At 39.4% G+C, this 16,357-nt stretch overlaps 1 protein-coding gene across 1 annotated transcript in view; it reads right to left on the bottom strand.

The window, feature by feature from the left end:
- Window positions 1-1,103: 1,103 nt before the first annotated feature.
- ZBBX (zinc finger B-box domain containing) overlaps window positions 1,104-16,357 on the bottom strand; it is a 138,427-nt gene continuing 123,173 nt past the window's right edge. Inside the window, exons 18-20 of the mRNA XM_075268719.1 lie at window positions 11,424-11,654; window positions 6,662-6,764; window positions 1,104-1,352 (exon numbers count right to left, since the gene is read on the bottom strand). Of these exons, the coding sequence (XP_075124820.1) occupies window positions 1,256-1,352; window positions 6,662-6,764; window positions 11,424-11,654 (431 nt within the window). The 3' untranslated portion in view covers window positions 1,104-1,255. The remainder of the gene's footprint in view (window positions 1,353-6,661; window positions 6,765-11,423; window positions 11,655-16,357) is intronic.

The raw sequence follows: 16,357 nt of genomic DNA, 5'->3' as shown, positions 1-16,357 counted from the left end.
GAAAACTGCCTGGAACCTTCTGAAAGCGATTTTTACAAAAAAAACGCTCCACAAAAAGCGGGGCAAGGTCCAAAAAACACTTCCTAATTAGGAAGCATTTTTTTCCGGTGCCAAAATAAGCCACACGTAATTTACGTGTGAACTAAGCCTTACTTCACCTCCCCATTTTGGCCGCATCGTCCATGAACACATCAACAACCAATGGTCGAATCGGTGTATCGGACGCGGCAGACCTGTGCTGTGGTTGCCAGATTTGACCCTACTTGATTTTTTCTTGTGGGGACATGTCAAGTCCGTTGTGTATGCAATGCCTGTGCCAACCCGCGAAGAGCTTGTGAATCGCATCCAGGCTGCATTCATATGTTGAGGGCCATGCCAGGAGTCTGTGAACATCAATCCATCTCCTGGCGTTGCACTGCTTGCATCGAGGCAGGCGGCCAGCACTTCGAGCAATTCTTTTAATAAGTAACAGTGATTAAACTGATTTCCTATTAAAGCGCTTTCTTTTCTTCGTTGTTCCTTTCAAATGGCGCAGCGAGGGATAGGAAACCAACATCTCTGTCTACCTGCAGCTCCACAACGGTGCATTTCCGGTCACATGTTCATTAATAAAAAACATTTCATATACCGGCTAAAGTCCACCCTTTCATTTTGTGTACTTACTTTCCGGACACCCTGTATGTGTCATTGTAATAGTACTGGGTTTATGTTTGTGTTGTATATGTTAGTGAGCAGATGTAATAACATTACAATTTCCTTCTGAGAATTAATAAAGTAGAATCTTATTTCATCTGATATTTTTTTAGACGGTATTCTGAGCACTATGTTGATCCACCCAGAAAATCTGACGTGTTCATATACAACTTGAGGATGGTCTGTGGGCAGAAAGTGAGTAGGAACTTCTACGATTAATATGCTGGTACTACTGAGAACTAAATGTGTATTAAGGTCAGATTCAATTTTATTGTAAAAAGAACACAATGTGGAGTAACTTTACAAATATAAGATGTATTCTCAAACAGCAATGCTGGTTAATTTCACAAAAAAGAAATACAATTTTATTTAGTCCCATAAAAACATCTCTAACTGAATATGTCCAATATATAAATGTGCACAGAGCAACACATAGGCACTTAAGAAAGAAGATAAACTAGTAAGAAACATGTTCAGCAATGGTTATTACCAATTATCTAATATCTGAAATGCCTGAAATGGACAGCATGTGTCATTTTTTGCTGTACTATGGTGCTAAGCTCTATTGAAGTGACAATACATTAAGCTTGTCCTGCAGGGTCTCCTCTTCATCCGATTCACTTTCTACCGCACAGCTCTGCAGAGTGTGTAGGGACAATCTGACAAGAAACAAAAAATAGGAGGAAAGAAAGTTCTATTACTCATAATACAAGACATACTGTGCTCTTAAAATGTGACCTGGAAACCAACTGTGTCTAAGAAGTGACTAACACACTGTATCTTTTCATGGACATACATGGCACTGTATATATTCTTAGTCCACGACATTTGTGGATTTGTAGACCCAAGCGTTTGTAAGGGATGTGGCCTTTATTATTACATCTGTACAGGCCTTTTACAAAATCATTAAGTCTGATTGTATTTCTGAAAATGAGAAAAGAACAAATTACATTGTGAGAGCATAAATATATACAGGAGTCGACAGGATAAAATTGTCCTTTCCAGGACTGCGGATGATAATCTGAAGTCCAATTCCACTGAAACATGAAATTTCAAGTGTTACTGCAGTTCAATATCCTTCTTCATCCCATATTATGACTCACGGGCCCAGGAAAGCTGAAATATGGGGATATATTTACTGAGGTTTTCATGCTATAGAGCTACATGTGGTTTCGTTGTCTCTTGATCTGCCTGTGACACGGAGGGAACATTGGGGTCACTGTTGATTTTATGTCACTGACTAAAAACTTAGAAGCTCATCTTTCTAAAAAAAAATTTTTTTTAATAATGTACCCTATAAAGGAAAGATTTTGTTAGTCAAAGAAAATATCACTACAGATTGCAGTGTTAACTCTATGACAAAAAAAGACATAGGGACATCTAAAGCAGTTCCAAAAGGTTAGAGACTGACTGTCATTACACTGTTTGTCACTATTGTATAGAGGTGAGTTTGCAGAACATTTTTGTAATATACTTTATTAATCTATTTGTGATGAACTATGTATAAAGCTTACTGTATTAATGTGTCTATGAATTTTCTTCTCGTTGTTTTTTTGATCTTTGCATTGGGTCTAATTTATATGGTAATGCCAAATCCCTTCCATAGGATGTACAGGATCAGTTAAGCAGGATGTGAATTTAGTGTAGACAGCCACTAAATAGCAAGCCTTCGTCGGTGACTTTCCATACAAAACCAAAAATTGGTATAACGAACAAAGAAAAATTCTGACACAAAAAACATGGATGTTGTAAATCATGTTTTATGACCATCCATGCACCAAAGGATAGGTACAGAACCCTGGTCAGTGCCGTGAAAAATATGAATGTGCAGTATTAATAAGTGCCACAAGTTCTATATCTGGGGAATGGAGTATATTTTCATCTCCATGTTTGGTATGCCTGGACGTATCTTACATATATGTGGTACCCACTGAGATTTATAGCATATTCCCAAAATATGCCATATCTCACAGGTGAGATATTCCAAGAAGGGTGTAGTGCTGAGGGTCCTTAAAAAAGGGTGATTTCAGGATACCTAGGGGGTGAGATATTTTGGAGCCTGTAGATCTGGCCAATAATTCTTGCTGAAACTCCCAGCCAGGTTTAAAAAAGGTCGGTTTTAAAGAGGACCCTTCACCACTTTTGGGCACATGCAGTGTTATATACTGCCAGAAAGCCGACAGTGCGCTGAATTCAGCGCACTGTCGGCTTTCCCGATCTGTGCCCGATGTACAGAGCTTACGGTGCCGGTACCGTAGTGCTCTATGGTCAGAAGGGCGTTTCTGACCATTAGCCAGAGACGTCCTTCTGCCTCGCGGCGCCTATCGCGCTGTGCTGTGACAGCGGGGAGGAACGCCCCCTCCCTCTGCTCACACAGCTCGTCCATAGATGAGCATTATCAGGAGAGGGAGGGGGCGTACCTCCCCGCTCCACAGCACAGCGCGATAGGCGCCGCGAGGCAGAAGGACGTCTCTGGCTAATGGTCAGAAACGCCCTTCTGACCATAGAGCACTACGGTACCGGCACCGTAAGCTCTGTACACCGGGCACAGATCGGGAAAGCCGACAGTGCGCTGAATTCAGCGCACTGTCGGCTTTCTGGCAGTATATAACACTGCATGTGCCCAAAAGTGGTGAAAGGTCCTCTTTAAAACCGACCTTTTTTAAACCTGGCTGGGAGTTTCAGCAAGAATTATTGGCCAGATCTACAGGCTCCAAAATATCTCACCCCCTAGGTATCCTGAAATCACCATTTTTTAAGGACCCTCAGCACTACACCTGATAATGCTCATCTATGGACGAGCTGTGTGAGCAGAGGGAGGGGGCGTTCCTCCCCGCTGTCACAGCACAGCGCGATAGGCGCCGCGAGGCAGAAGGACGTCTCTGGCTAATGGTCAGAAACGCCCTTCTGACCATAGAGCACTACGGTACCGGCACCGTAAGCTCTGTACACCGGGCACAGATCGGGAAAGCCGACAGTGCGCTGAATTCAGCGCACTGTCGGCTTTCTGGCAGTATATAACACTGCATGTGCCCAAAAGTGGTGAAAGGTCCTCTTTAACTTTATTATTCATTTTAGTTAATATTGTTTGCAAGTATATGTATTTTTTGTTTCTTTTCTCATTAAGCACTTTCTTTTTTTTTCTATATTACATCAAAAATTTGCTTAGGGTATGGTCACACAATTTTTTACAGGCAGATTTTGACACGGAATCCGCCTGCAAAAATGCCTCCCATTCATTTCAATGGGAGTCGCTTACAGTTTTTTTTTTCCACTAGTAATTTTTGTCAGCTAGCAGGAAAAATATACGTCATGGGCTATCTTTCCGCGGCTGAGTCACCTGCAGCATCCATGGCTTGAGACAACCTCCTGATTAGGTCCATTCATCCGGGTCTAATCAGGAGAGGGATGCCGCAACAGAATGCTGATGTACTGCATCGGCATTCTGTGGCCAGCAATGAGTCCAGACCTGAATCCCATAGAAAACCAGTGGAGAGATCTCTTGATGGCAGTTTGGAGAAGACACCCTTCAAATCTCAGGGACCTGGAGCAGTTTGCCAAAGAAGAATGGTCTAAAATTCCAGCAGAGCATTGTAAGAAACTCATTAATGGTTACCGGAAGCGGTTGTTCGCAGTTATTTTGTCTAAAGGTTGTGCTACCAAGTATTAGGCTGAGGGTGCCAATACTTTTGCCCAGCCCATTTTTGGAGTTTTGTGTAAAAGGATCAATGATTTGACTTTTTTTCATTCTCTTTTGTGTTTTTTCACTGCAAGCAAAATAAATGAAGATATTAATACCAAAGAGTTTGTGCTTGCAATCATTTTCTGGAAGACAAGGAGTATTATCTAACAGAATTGCAGGGGTGCCAATACTTTTGGCCAACACTGTATGTGTCACTCATACAGGCTGTATAATGAAACTACATGACCTGTTCCACTAGGGCAGTAACAGGGAGAACAATCAGTTACTGTTCATGATTTTCACTGCTCATGTGCACAGTTATAAGAAGATAGCCATGCATCCTCTCTGACAGTATACATGTGGTCTCTTATCTTATTTAGGGGAATATAGAGGGCGGGATAATTATACTGTCCTACCAGAAGGCAGAGATGGTGCTGGCTCTAGCTGGTCATGTGGGTGAACAGCACAGTGAAGAGAAATCTAAACATCACCATGGACTTTGCTCAGAAGTAGAGGGCGGATTGAACTGCATAGCAGTGAAAACAGTATGCAAAATAGAAATGAACAACGTGATAATTATCGTGTATATAGATATACAATCGGGTGGGTGCAGTGATAATATACTAGAAGTGGGGTTTAAATTGGAGGCCTTATTTAAGCATAAAACGAATCACAGAAGATTTAGGAATGTAATTTGTATAGCCCGGAGAAAAGGGGCACTAAGAAAATCCTTAAATATGCTAAAGGAATAACATATTTAACCTTTAAATATGGTCCAGGTGGGAAGTATTTCTAATAATAAGAAACTAAACACAAGAACAAAAGGGTACAATGAGAAATGAGTTAAATGGAAGATCAGAAGCAATGTCAGTAGTAGATGAATAGAGCAATCTTCCTGCAGATATGGTTGGCAAATCAACAGAAAGCGAATACACCGTAAACATCCCTGGGATCAATACATATCTATACTAAGAAAGGACATAAAAGTAAATAATATTAGAATTCTTGGACTTTTTCTGCTGTTTGTCTTCTATGTCTCTGTAGTCAGTCCTTAAGATAAGTTACTAAAAGAAAACGGCAAAGTAAATTTTTAATCACATCTCTTAACCACTTCAGTACCGGGCCAATTTGTGGTCCAGGACCAGACACATTTTAGGTATATTTTGTATGTGCGGTTTTGAGGTCTGTAACATTTTTCCCATATGTCTCAGTCAACTAATTTTTGCGTCTTTTTTCGGGGACACATAGGGCTTTATTTTTATGTTATCTTTATTTTCGAATGTGTTTTAATTTTTTTTATATCTGGGAAAATATAAACAAAATAGGAGGGAAATTGTGTCTGGTTTGCAATTTTATTTTTTATTTTTAAATTTAATAACACAAAGTGTCACTGAAAAACTTTATAATATAGTTTTTCCTCTCCGTTACGGTAATTTTTATTTTGTATGGTGTCGTCGGGGGTGGGGCTATAACCTTTAATAACGGCGTTTTATTAGCGTATTATTTATTTATTTTTTATTATTTTATTTACATTTTTTTAAAACTTTTTTATTAAATTTTTATTTTATTTTTTTTCCAGATTGTGTCCCCATATAGTCATAAGAGACCTTTGGGGACATCTGATCACTTATTTTTTTGTACTGGAGGCTGATTTCTCCTATAACTGAGGCTGTTACATTTAACCTCAGATACAGGAGGAATACAGCCTCCTGCACACTGTATATACAGCTTACTGAGCTGATCTGAGTCCTGTAGAACCCAGCAGCTCTGGTAAGACTCTGCTCCTGGCGGATCACGTGTCTGCCGGGTCAGAGGGCAGCTGAATTATGGCTGCGTCCATAGCTGTGTATACAGCGCTCATTGAGCGCTGTATACACAGCGATCAAGAAGGCAGGGGAGGTAATAAATCTGCCCTGTCTTCTCTCTGGGAGCTCCTAGTGAAAGCAGCTACACGATCTCCGTGCAGCTGCTGTGTTCTGATGGACATACAGGTACGTCCTGTCAGAACTAGGCAACCACTTCCCGGACGTATATAGTCTATGGGCGGTCCAGAAGTGGTTAAATAAAGGAGATCAGAACACGTGTGAAATAAGGTCAGGTCTGTAGATGATCACTAAATACCAATCAGATATATTTTCTGATCCATCATTCTTTCCAATATGTCTCAGTTATCATTTTATGTCATTTCCATTTTACAATTGTAATTGCAAAAACCAACCAGTCACATACATACACTGATAAAAATATCATGTAGATAGGTATCTGATAAAGATGAATGATACTCACCTGCTCATAGGCACCTCGTCTTGAGATGGTGCTATTCTTTGCCCATGTCTTTTCAACTGGAAGGAATCGGAATGGAGAGCTGATGTCTGAGGTTTCTTATTACCTGCAACAGAATCATCTTTCATTTGTAATATGTATGGCTTTCATTGTACATGCATGGCACAATGACACAACAAAATCTCATCCGTACATATTCTTCTCTCCAGTTTCCTCTCAATTCCGTTCACATTTTTCTTAGTAATAACAGTTCAACTTTTTGTCCAGTTCCTTCCCAAAGTCTGGATAAAAAACAGCTGAGAACTAGACATGAACAATTCTTCCACAATTCACTTTACCAATGCTTTTCCTAATTTTTCCCAATATGACAATGTGTAAATACAACTATGTTTAGTTCCATTATCTAAAATGGGTGAAATAAAACTCCATACTAGTAATTTTACCTCTTTCCCTCATGTTCCATCCCAAATCCATATTTTGATGAAAAAGAGGACGGCAAGCAGCTTTATTTAGCACTGCAGGTTGGTGTTGGCGCTGAGCTGCTTATATTTAGCCAATTGCTGTTGTGGATGATCCGCCTGCTTCCGCGTATCAGCTCTGCTACATCGCAGCATATGCGCAGCATACTCAGTTGTATGTACATCTCTGCATATGGAGAGCGTACTCAGCTGTGGTACAGCGCTGCTTAAGCTCTGCTACATCTGGCCATTTGGATTATAGGGGTGATCTTATGTCAGTGTGTGAGCAGCTTCTGTGTTACAAAGGGCTGAATGGATGTTGCTGAAATGTGCCAAAGTTCGATCAGCCTGCTCCCACGTCTTGACTCTGCTACATCGCTGCATATGTGTAGGATACCCAGCTGTATGTGCATGTTTGCATATGGAGAACCTACAGAGGTGTGCTACAGCGCCGCATAAGCTCTGCTACATTGGGCAATTGTGATTACAGGGGTTTTGTTATGTGACTGTCTGAGCAGCTTCTGTGTTACAAAGGGCTGAACGGATGTTGCTGAAATGTGCCAAAGTTCTCCCCCCTCCCCCAACAGAGGCAGAACAACACATTCCCCATCATACTCACTGAACCTCTACACCCGATATACTCCTCTTGCCCACACACATCCATGGCTCAAGGACCTGTAATGATGTCATCACAGGTCCTTTAGTGTTGTGTGAACCTAAATTCCTTCACTGTGGTCGTGTAGTGACGTCATTTACCGGGATAAAAAGTAGCCTATGTTTTAATTGGGAAATCCGTTCAGCTGTTTTTGCGTGATTGAGGAACAAACATCCAAACCCACAAACATCCAAACTCACAAACTTTCACATTTATAATATTAGTAGGATTAAATATTATGGTAGCTCAGAAAACAAATCTATATTGAATGTCATAGCAAAACACACACAATTTTAGTTAAGAATTTTAGATTTGATAAAGTGAAAAAAATCTTTGTTTTAGTACTTACATTGTGGAAAAACAATGTTTATGAGGGCTACTTTTTTGGTAAATGGGCGAGAAGTGTCTCCACCATTAAATTCATTATATATATACTTTCTATGCACAAGTAAGTACAATACAAGAGGCAAAGTCTTGAGTACATGTATACGTAATAAATTATATGCTGTAATATCACACAGCATTTATACACAATGAGAAGGATTTATCAGAATTCATGTTGTCCATGCTGGTCTAGCTATTCCCTGTGCCGCTGGAGGATGCACCTAATTAACAGCAGCTTTCTGGGCTAAAAGTATTGCTGACTGATCCTAAAAATAGGTTACTAATATAAGATCGGTTAGGATCTGATACCAACCACACCCATTACTTCCGTGCTCTCTGTGTGGTGGAGGAATTGAGGTACTACTACTTAGGTCTAATTCAACTGAATAGGAGCTGACCTGCAGTACCTGGTCTGGCCACTACTATCTGCTATCTGCTCCATTCTCTATGTATAGCCTGCTTAGGAACATCTGTTTGGTGTGGGTGTCGGGTGTTGCACATGCCCCCATTGATCTGATATCAGTGACTTATCTCATATAGCTTCAGTATTTTTAGTCCTAAAAATCCCTTTAATGAGGAGGTACACACTATTATAAATTAGGTTGATCTTCTAGGGGCTGTGAGCCTAGTCTGAAATCTACATCAACTTGTAGTTGACATAGATTTCAGGAAACTGTCTTAAATCATGATAAATTTGTCATGGCGGAGGGATTTGCCACTGCCATGTCCCTTTTCACGAGTTGCAAATCTCCTGCCTGTGACTTATTGATGCCAGAAAAATGTCATAATGTGATAATAAATCACCCAGAATGCATGAGCTAAGGAAACTTATTACTGTACATTCAAGTAGAGGTGTAAGTTAAAGCTCCTTGGCCCCAATGCAAAAATTGTAACCAGACCACCACTTTATATGTTTTATTTATGTGGCCTATTGGGGGTCCCTCCTGTACCAAGACCTGCATGTGCCTACAATCTCCGCACCCATTAAAGCTATTCCATAGCAGTACTACAGTATAGTAGAGTATTGATGCAGACCATTCATTGGCAAGGGAAACATAATAATGCCAAGCAGGTGCGGCAAAACCTAGTATACAAGTCATCAATTTATCAGTGAGCGTATTTCCCTCAAGACATTTCCTTCCAAAAGATATGATGGACAATTTATAAAACAATACATCTCTGCAACATACTGTACTCAGCATACTGCTACACTCATATATTTATAATGTTTACTACTGTGCCAAAAGCTGCTTGTTCTGAAAAGGTGGCACGAAGCAATATACAAAAACCGCTTTAACTCATTTCGCACTCAGTGGCTGTCAGTGCCGGCAGTTTTTAATGTGACAAACGTATGATGTGCGGTGTTCAGACTGGAATTTGTGGGTTTTCTTTTTCACACATATTTCATCAGTGAATAGAATAACATTAATAACATGCTAAACTGAATCTAATTTTTATACATTGCACTTCCACCCACATTAAATTGGCGAAAACTGCTAATTTGAATAAATTAAAAAAAATAGTACAGTGCCTTAATTATAGCTAAGAAGTTTTCCAGCAGAATAATACAAGGAACGCAGAACTTAGGCTGTGGAGTTATGGTAATGCTCATTCCTTTCACAGGCTTTGTCTTTATCTGCTAATAATGGCCCTTTCACCGTTTAACTCTGTGATATTTATTAATAATAATATTGTCCGGCATATAATAAAGAGCTCTGTATAAAAACTGTTGGACTGTTAAGGATCCTAAACGCCGAGCAATGCAATTTCATAATTGCTAACGGGGAAAAAGAACTCAATATATAATTTATGTAGGGTTTTATTCACACAAAGATCATATATGGCAACAGTACTATATATATATATATATATATATATATATATATATATATATATATATATATCCATCCATCTCTCAGGCCTGATCTCTGCTCCAAACATATCCTTTTGGTATATGTAATCTTCATGAAATCCCGCATCTTTTCTTAGAATTGTAAGAATTCCTCAGTTATTCCTTCTAGAAATATATGAATACACTGATTGAATGTTACTAAATGGGAGAGTGCCAAGCTGTGAAGGAACACACACCTTCCAGAAGGGGAATGGTGACATCAACATATTTTAGGAGAACTAACAGAGGGATACGCAACACAGATTTTTAAGAAAAGATGCAGAATTGTTATTTTTTGCGGAATACAAGTATTTAGTAGAAGAGACATATCACAGCTCCTCTTTAAAGAGAATCTACCAGGCGTCACTAAACTGGCAGTATGCTATTGTGTAGGTTCACTGTGCATGCCTGGTACAAGCAGTGCATGCACACAGAAGTGAGGTGAGCTGTCCTAGACTTAAAAAGGTGCAATGTGCTGGAACGGACTCTCAGATTCATCTCTCTGCTGAGTAAAACATTCATTTTCTAACAATTGTTGGAATGGGAGGCTTCAAAGTGGTTGTGCAAGAATCTGAAAAACTCTGGAGGGGCCCAGGGCAGGTGTACCATAAAAAGGATATGCTCCCCATACCCCCCCCCCCCAATAATAACATTCCATTTTGTTGTGTGCTAAGCCTGGTTCCCCAGAAGCCCTGCACCCCATGTGATCGCTAAGTCCAATTAGCGGGTGCTGGAGAGGGACTAGAGATGTATGTGAGTGACATCCAGTGATGTCCCTTTCATGCAACTGCGGATTAGCCTCAGTGATCACGTGGGTCACAGGTCTTCTGGAAACTAAGGTACAGCACGCAGCAGAATGGACTGTGCCAGCAGACACTGGAGCAACAGGAATACATTAGTATGGGTTTTTTTTATGTTATACTTACCCTGGGCCCCATTCGTAGTTTGCTAAATTACTGGACAACCATTTTAATGAGGTTTGAGACACTAAACCACAGGTGACAGGTTCCCTTTAAGTATCCAACACAAATGCTGACCTGCAAACAAACCATCAGCATGCAGATATAATTGCGAGTGGCATTTGCAGTCATCTGGGACACTAGAGACACTGGAAACCCGAGGCAGATGTTCCTGGTACTTGGTCCTAGTATTGCCACTTGTAAGGCACACCTGAATGCTATAATGTCTGAACCTCAAATATGCTTAGTAATCCTGGGAGAGTACTGACAGGTACGTGTTCTGTTTATATTCAGGCTTAATTTGTACACTACAGGCGCAAGTCTCTTACACACAGTATATGGATCAATACACCTATATCATACTGTACTGTATATCTGTTTGTCTCCTTGCTGGAACTGCAATATCAAAGTAAAGTACCTGAGTGCAAAGAAAGAAATTCCTTTTCCAAGGTAGCCAGTGTTTCCCTTTCATTTTCATCTTCAAAAAGGTAGTCTTGCCTGTCTGTTAGGTCAATTGACTCGATTTCTGAGATCTCTGAGGCCGCCCTGGACATTGGCCGAGCTGCTGCAGAACTAGGCCTTGATCTGCTGTAAGATCCTGAGACTGGATGAATGGAAGTTGCAGAACAGGAACTTCTGGAGGGAGTTGCTGCAAGATATCATAACCAATAATAAATACGTAAGTGCGAACAAGCTTATTATTACTCCACTACGCTGAAAAAGCTGTTATGTGTATAGCCACTTGTAGAGTTACTTTTCATAGATCTTCAAGTGTTTTAGAATGAAGATGAATATACAAGGTATATACGTAAGACAGAGCTTCCAGATCTCCTGGACATTGTAAGTAGATGTGCAATTTTGCATTATGCCACAATAACAATGTCATTGTAAATCACATATATTAAAGAAGATTTTCAAACATGAAGGTTGTCCAAAGTTAACTTGAAATGTAACAAAAGGCATTCACTCGCCTTGATTAATGCAAAATAATGCGCATATATAGATATCGTAGACCTAATGAAATCGTACTATGAGTCCCTATTAACATATGTACACCAACTTTCTGCACATATTTACAAGTTTTGCATAGAACAATAATTATATGCAAAAATATGTGTCTCCAACAGAGTGTTGTCTATTAAAAGGATAGCACTATGGAAAGATGTCGGGACCATACTTGGCATCTGCATTAATTACATCACAAATAAAAACAGGCTTCAGATTTTCCACAAGATGCAAACAGTATAGTGAAATTATGTAACATTGAATAAACTTTGCATTCATTACATGTTGCTAAAGAGTGACTGGGGTAAAGACTTGGCTTATTTAGACCCAATTTTGACAAATATCATCTTAAAGAGGCAATATACCGTATGCAACTCACATTCAAAATTTTTTATTACTATTATTATTTATTTTAAATATTTATTATTATTATTATTTATATTATTTATCCACCAGCAACTTACAGGTTATATAATATAATTTTAGGTTACCGCATATACTCGAGTATAAGCCGAACTTTTCAGCACAGTTTTTTGGGTTTTTTTTAAAATGTAGATTGTGAGCCCCACATAGAGTTCACAATGTACATTTTTCCCTATCAGTATGTCTTTTTGGAATATGGGATGGAAATCCATGCAAACACGGGGAGAACATACAAACTCCTTGCAGATGGTTTTATGCCCTTGGCGGGATTTGAACACCAGGACTCCAGCGCTGCAGGGCTAACCACTGAGCCACCGTGTGGCCCCTTTTCAGCACAGTTTTTGTGCTCAAAAAGTCCCCCTCGGCTTATACTCAAGTCAGGTCTATGACCAGCCAAAATATCAATGTATAGAATCTCCCATAACATAGTGGGGGAAAAAAAAAGAAGTTTAAAAAAAAAAATAAAAAAATAAAAGTTCTAAATCCCTCCTTTCCCTAGAATACATATAAAAGAAAATGACTGTGAAACACATACACATTAGGTATCCCTGTGTCTGAAAGTGCTCAGTCTACTGAATATAGGGGATCTGCAGTGCTCCTGTTCCGTCGGGAAGAGGTTAATAGGAGCACTGCAGATGCCCTATATTCAGCCAGACTGAATTCCAAGTGGGGGGGGGGGAACAGTCCTCAAGCTCAGGGAAGGGGCAGACAGACAACCAAAACACCCCCTCCCCTTCCCCAGCACCTACTGCACCCAAAAACTCCAACCATTTTAATTTTTGAAATTTTCCAGTAGCTGCTGCATTTCCCCCCTAGGCTTATACTCGAGTCAATAAGTTTTCCCAGTTTTTTGTGGTAAAATTTGGGACCTTGGCATATATTCGGGTCGGCTTATACTCGAGAATATACGGTATATGCTTGCTCACCTTTCTCACCTGAAGCCTTATCCCCCTGTACACTATTGCGTTTTGGTCCCATTAATCATGAATAATCTTTCTGGAAATGTTACCTTTATACCCAACCCAAAATCTACCAGTTTGGTGTCACTTGACAACAGGCTGAATTTCAGCATGATGGGATATGCACTATATGGTTGCAGTGTGAAACTTGACTTCTGCTGTTGTACAATGAGAAAAATAATATATTCCTGTGCATCTGGCTCAATGCTAGGGATTTCCTGATTTTGTGAACAGGTATGGAAAAAAATACTGCGACAGAAACTTGGTGGCCACAGGTCTGTAGTCTGCATTCCTAAAATCATTTTCAGTGCAAGGGATTATTATTTCCAATGTTAAAACATACAAGTACTTTCTACACATTATATGCTTCTATTTTTGTGGCAAGATTTTGGGGAAGTTTCTTTCCTATTTCAACAAGACTAGGCCCTGTGTACAGAAAATGAAATGGGGATGGGCTTTTCTGCTGGGGTAACGTAATGTAGTTCAAGTACATGTACTTTACACTAATATAATACTGTATACTACATATGATGTATGTATATAATCATCTCTCAGTAGCCTCAATGTAGACATAGCCAGTCTCCAGTAAAATAGTTGTAAGCTGTAATGCAACATAAGCTACAAAATCTACATTTATGTGGACAGAAGATATTGATTTGGTAACCCAAATATCTTCTCTGTTTGTTACATCATTAGTACTTTATAGAATAATACAGCACCCAATGCCTTTCCTGTAAAGCAGGCTTCCACTGCCTATGAGACAAGTACCAAGGGACTTGGAGACTGTATAGTTTTCAGCATGTGGAACGCATGGGGAATATTTGTAAGAATAAAATATTAGATATGGAGGAGAGGAATCATACTATCTGAGATGTCTAGGAGGAGGATTGAAACCGAGAGCAGCCTAAACACTCTGAGGACAGGAAATCAGTGAATAAAAAAACACATTAGAATTATATTAACTTTATATTAACATGTGTAGGAAGTGATGGATGGTGAGCAAAATAGCAGTAATGAAGGAGCACAGTAAGTGCAGATTAAAATTGTCAAAGCTGAAGCTTCTCGATAAGGTGAAAGGAACAAAACCACTTGCAAAAAATAACCTTGTTCAGGTCTAAATGGAAAGTAGGAATGTTATTACCTCTACTTGTCTGCATATTTACATGTCAAACCACCTCTGCCATTGTATATTCAAGCACATCATCATATAAAGAGACTTTTCCCTCTAAAATTAAAAATAAATATACCTTATAAATATTTAAATCCCTGATTTTTCCTATTTTGTCAAGTTATTAATCCTACCCCACAAAACATTGTTATATCTGTTTCTGGGACAGTTACGGTATTTCTCAATACGATGCTTTACAGGGGATAGGAAAAACATGGCTGCTTCTTCCCGATACAGCGCTGCTCCTGTCCTGTCCACAGTGTGGTAAGACCAATAAAACCCCAAAGGCATTACAGATCTGTACCAAAAGCTTTAGTAGAAAAACACGATAAGGCTGTATTCACACTGAGTAACGCTGGCGTTTTTTGTGCTTATTTTTGCACATAGCGCCGCGTTAACGCCGCGCTATTTTGCGGTGGCGTTGCCCGGCGTTAACGCGGCGTTAACGTGGCACTACGCGGCGTTAACGCGGTGCTATGTGCAAAAATAAGCACAAAAAACGCCAGCGTTACTCAGTGTGAATACAGCCTAACTCAACAAAGATACAAGGCACAATTGTGTTCAAGTACAAAGGAAAGAAAAATGTATTAAAGTAAAGCTCTAATCATGAGAAAGAGCGGTGTCAAGAGTACAGAATAATATATGTAACAAACATAATGCAGTATAAAGTGAAATCCGCACTTACTATACCAAGGAAACACTAGGAACCCTTCAATATTACTCTATATTTTTTACCTCTAAAATAAAAATTACCTTTATATAATACTTCTTAAATTATTAATGCCGACCAGCACAGTTTTATCTGATTCTGAAAAAAGTAACTTACAAAAGGGGTTAGAAGAAAATGAGTGATTTCTTCCAGATGCAGTACTACACCTATAGTGCTGGTCATGGAGTGCCAGTTCCATTGAACTGCGTGAGACAGAGGTGCAATACCAAGCAAAACTTATGGGCAGGTGAGGTCCTGTTTTTTTTGATGAAATCAGACATCTTTTTCTATTCCTTGAGAACTCCTTGAAATAGAAAATACTAATAAAAAAGTAAATACTGTTTAATTCATAAGTCAATATACTGTAATCAGAGATATCTGTTTAAAGCGGCACAATCACTATACAAGACAATAGCAAAACTTGCAGGCTATATTGTCTATATCTATCTATTCATGTAACCAGCTATGTCTGTCTGTCTGTCTGTCTATCTATCTATCTATCTATCTATCTATCTATCTATCTATCTATCCATATAACTACCAATGCAGTGATGTGGTTATCGGTAGTATCTGAGCACTACCTGTCACCATCCATCATTTTCTAATTTTGACACTGTTAGAAAATTAGAAAAATTAGAAAATGATAGATGGTGACAGGTACTTTGCCTATATAGTGCTCAGATACTACCAATAACCACATCACTGCATTGGTAGTTATATGGATAGATAGATAGATAGATAGATAGATAGATAGATAGATAGATAGACAGACAGACATAGCTGGTTACATGAATAGATAGATATAGACAATATAGCCTGCTAGTTTTGCTATTGTCCTGACAGAAAAGCACCCCCCCAACACCCAGTCCACAAAAGGGTTAATTGGCATGCCCGCATTCTCCACCAAGTTGTTAGAGTCGTCATTTATCTTACCCCAGGACCGACCAGGTAGACCACATAATCAGACATTAAAGACAGACACACATGAGTTAGATTTCTGTGTGTCCGGACAGAGCTCTGCAAAGTTCTGCCCAGAATCAGTTTATTTTATAGTAAGTACTGTCATTGAAAATTAACCAAGCCAAAAG

This window comes from Leptodactylus fuscus, chromosome 3 (genome assembly GCF_031893055.1).
Source record: "Leptodactylus fuscus isolate aLepFus1 chromosome 3, aLepFus1.hap2, whole genome shotgun sequence".
Classification (NCBI taxonomy): domain Eukaryota; kingdom Metazoa; phylum Chordata; class Amphibia; order Anura; family Leptodactylidae; genus Leptodactylus; species Leptodactylus fuscus.
Note: the sequence above shows the minus strand (reverse complement) of the source record. Positions and strands in the feature narration are given on the sequence as shown.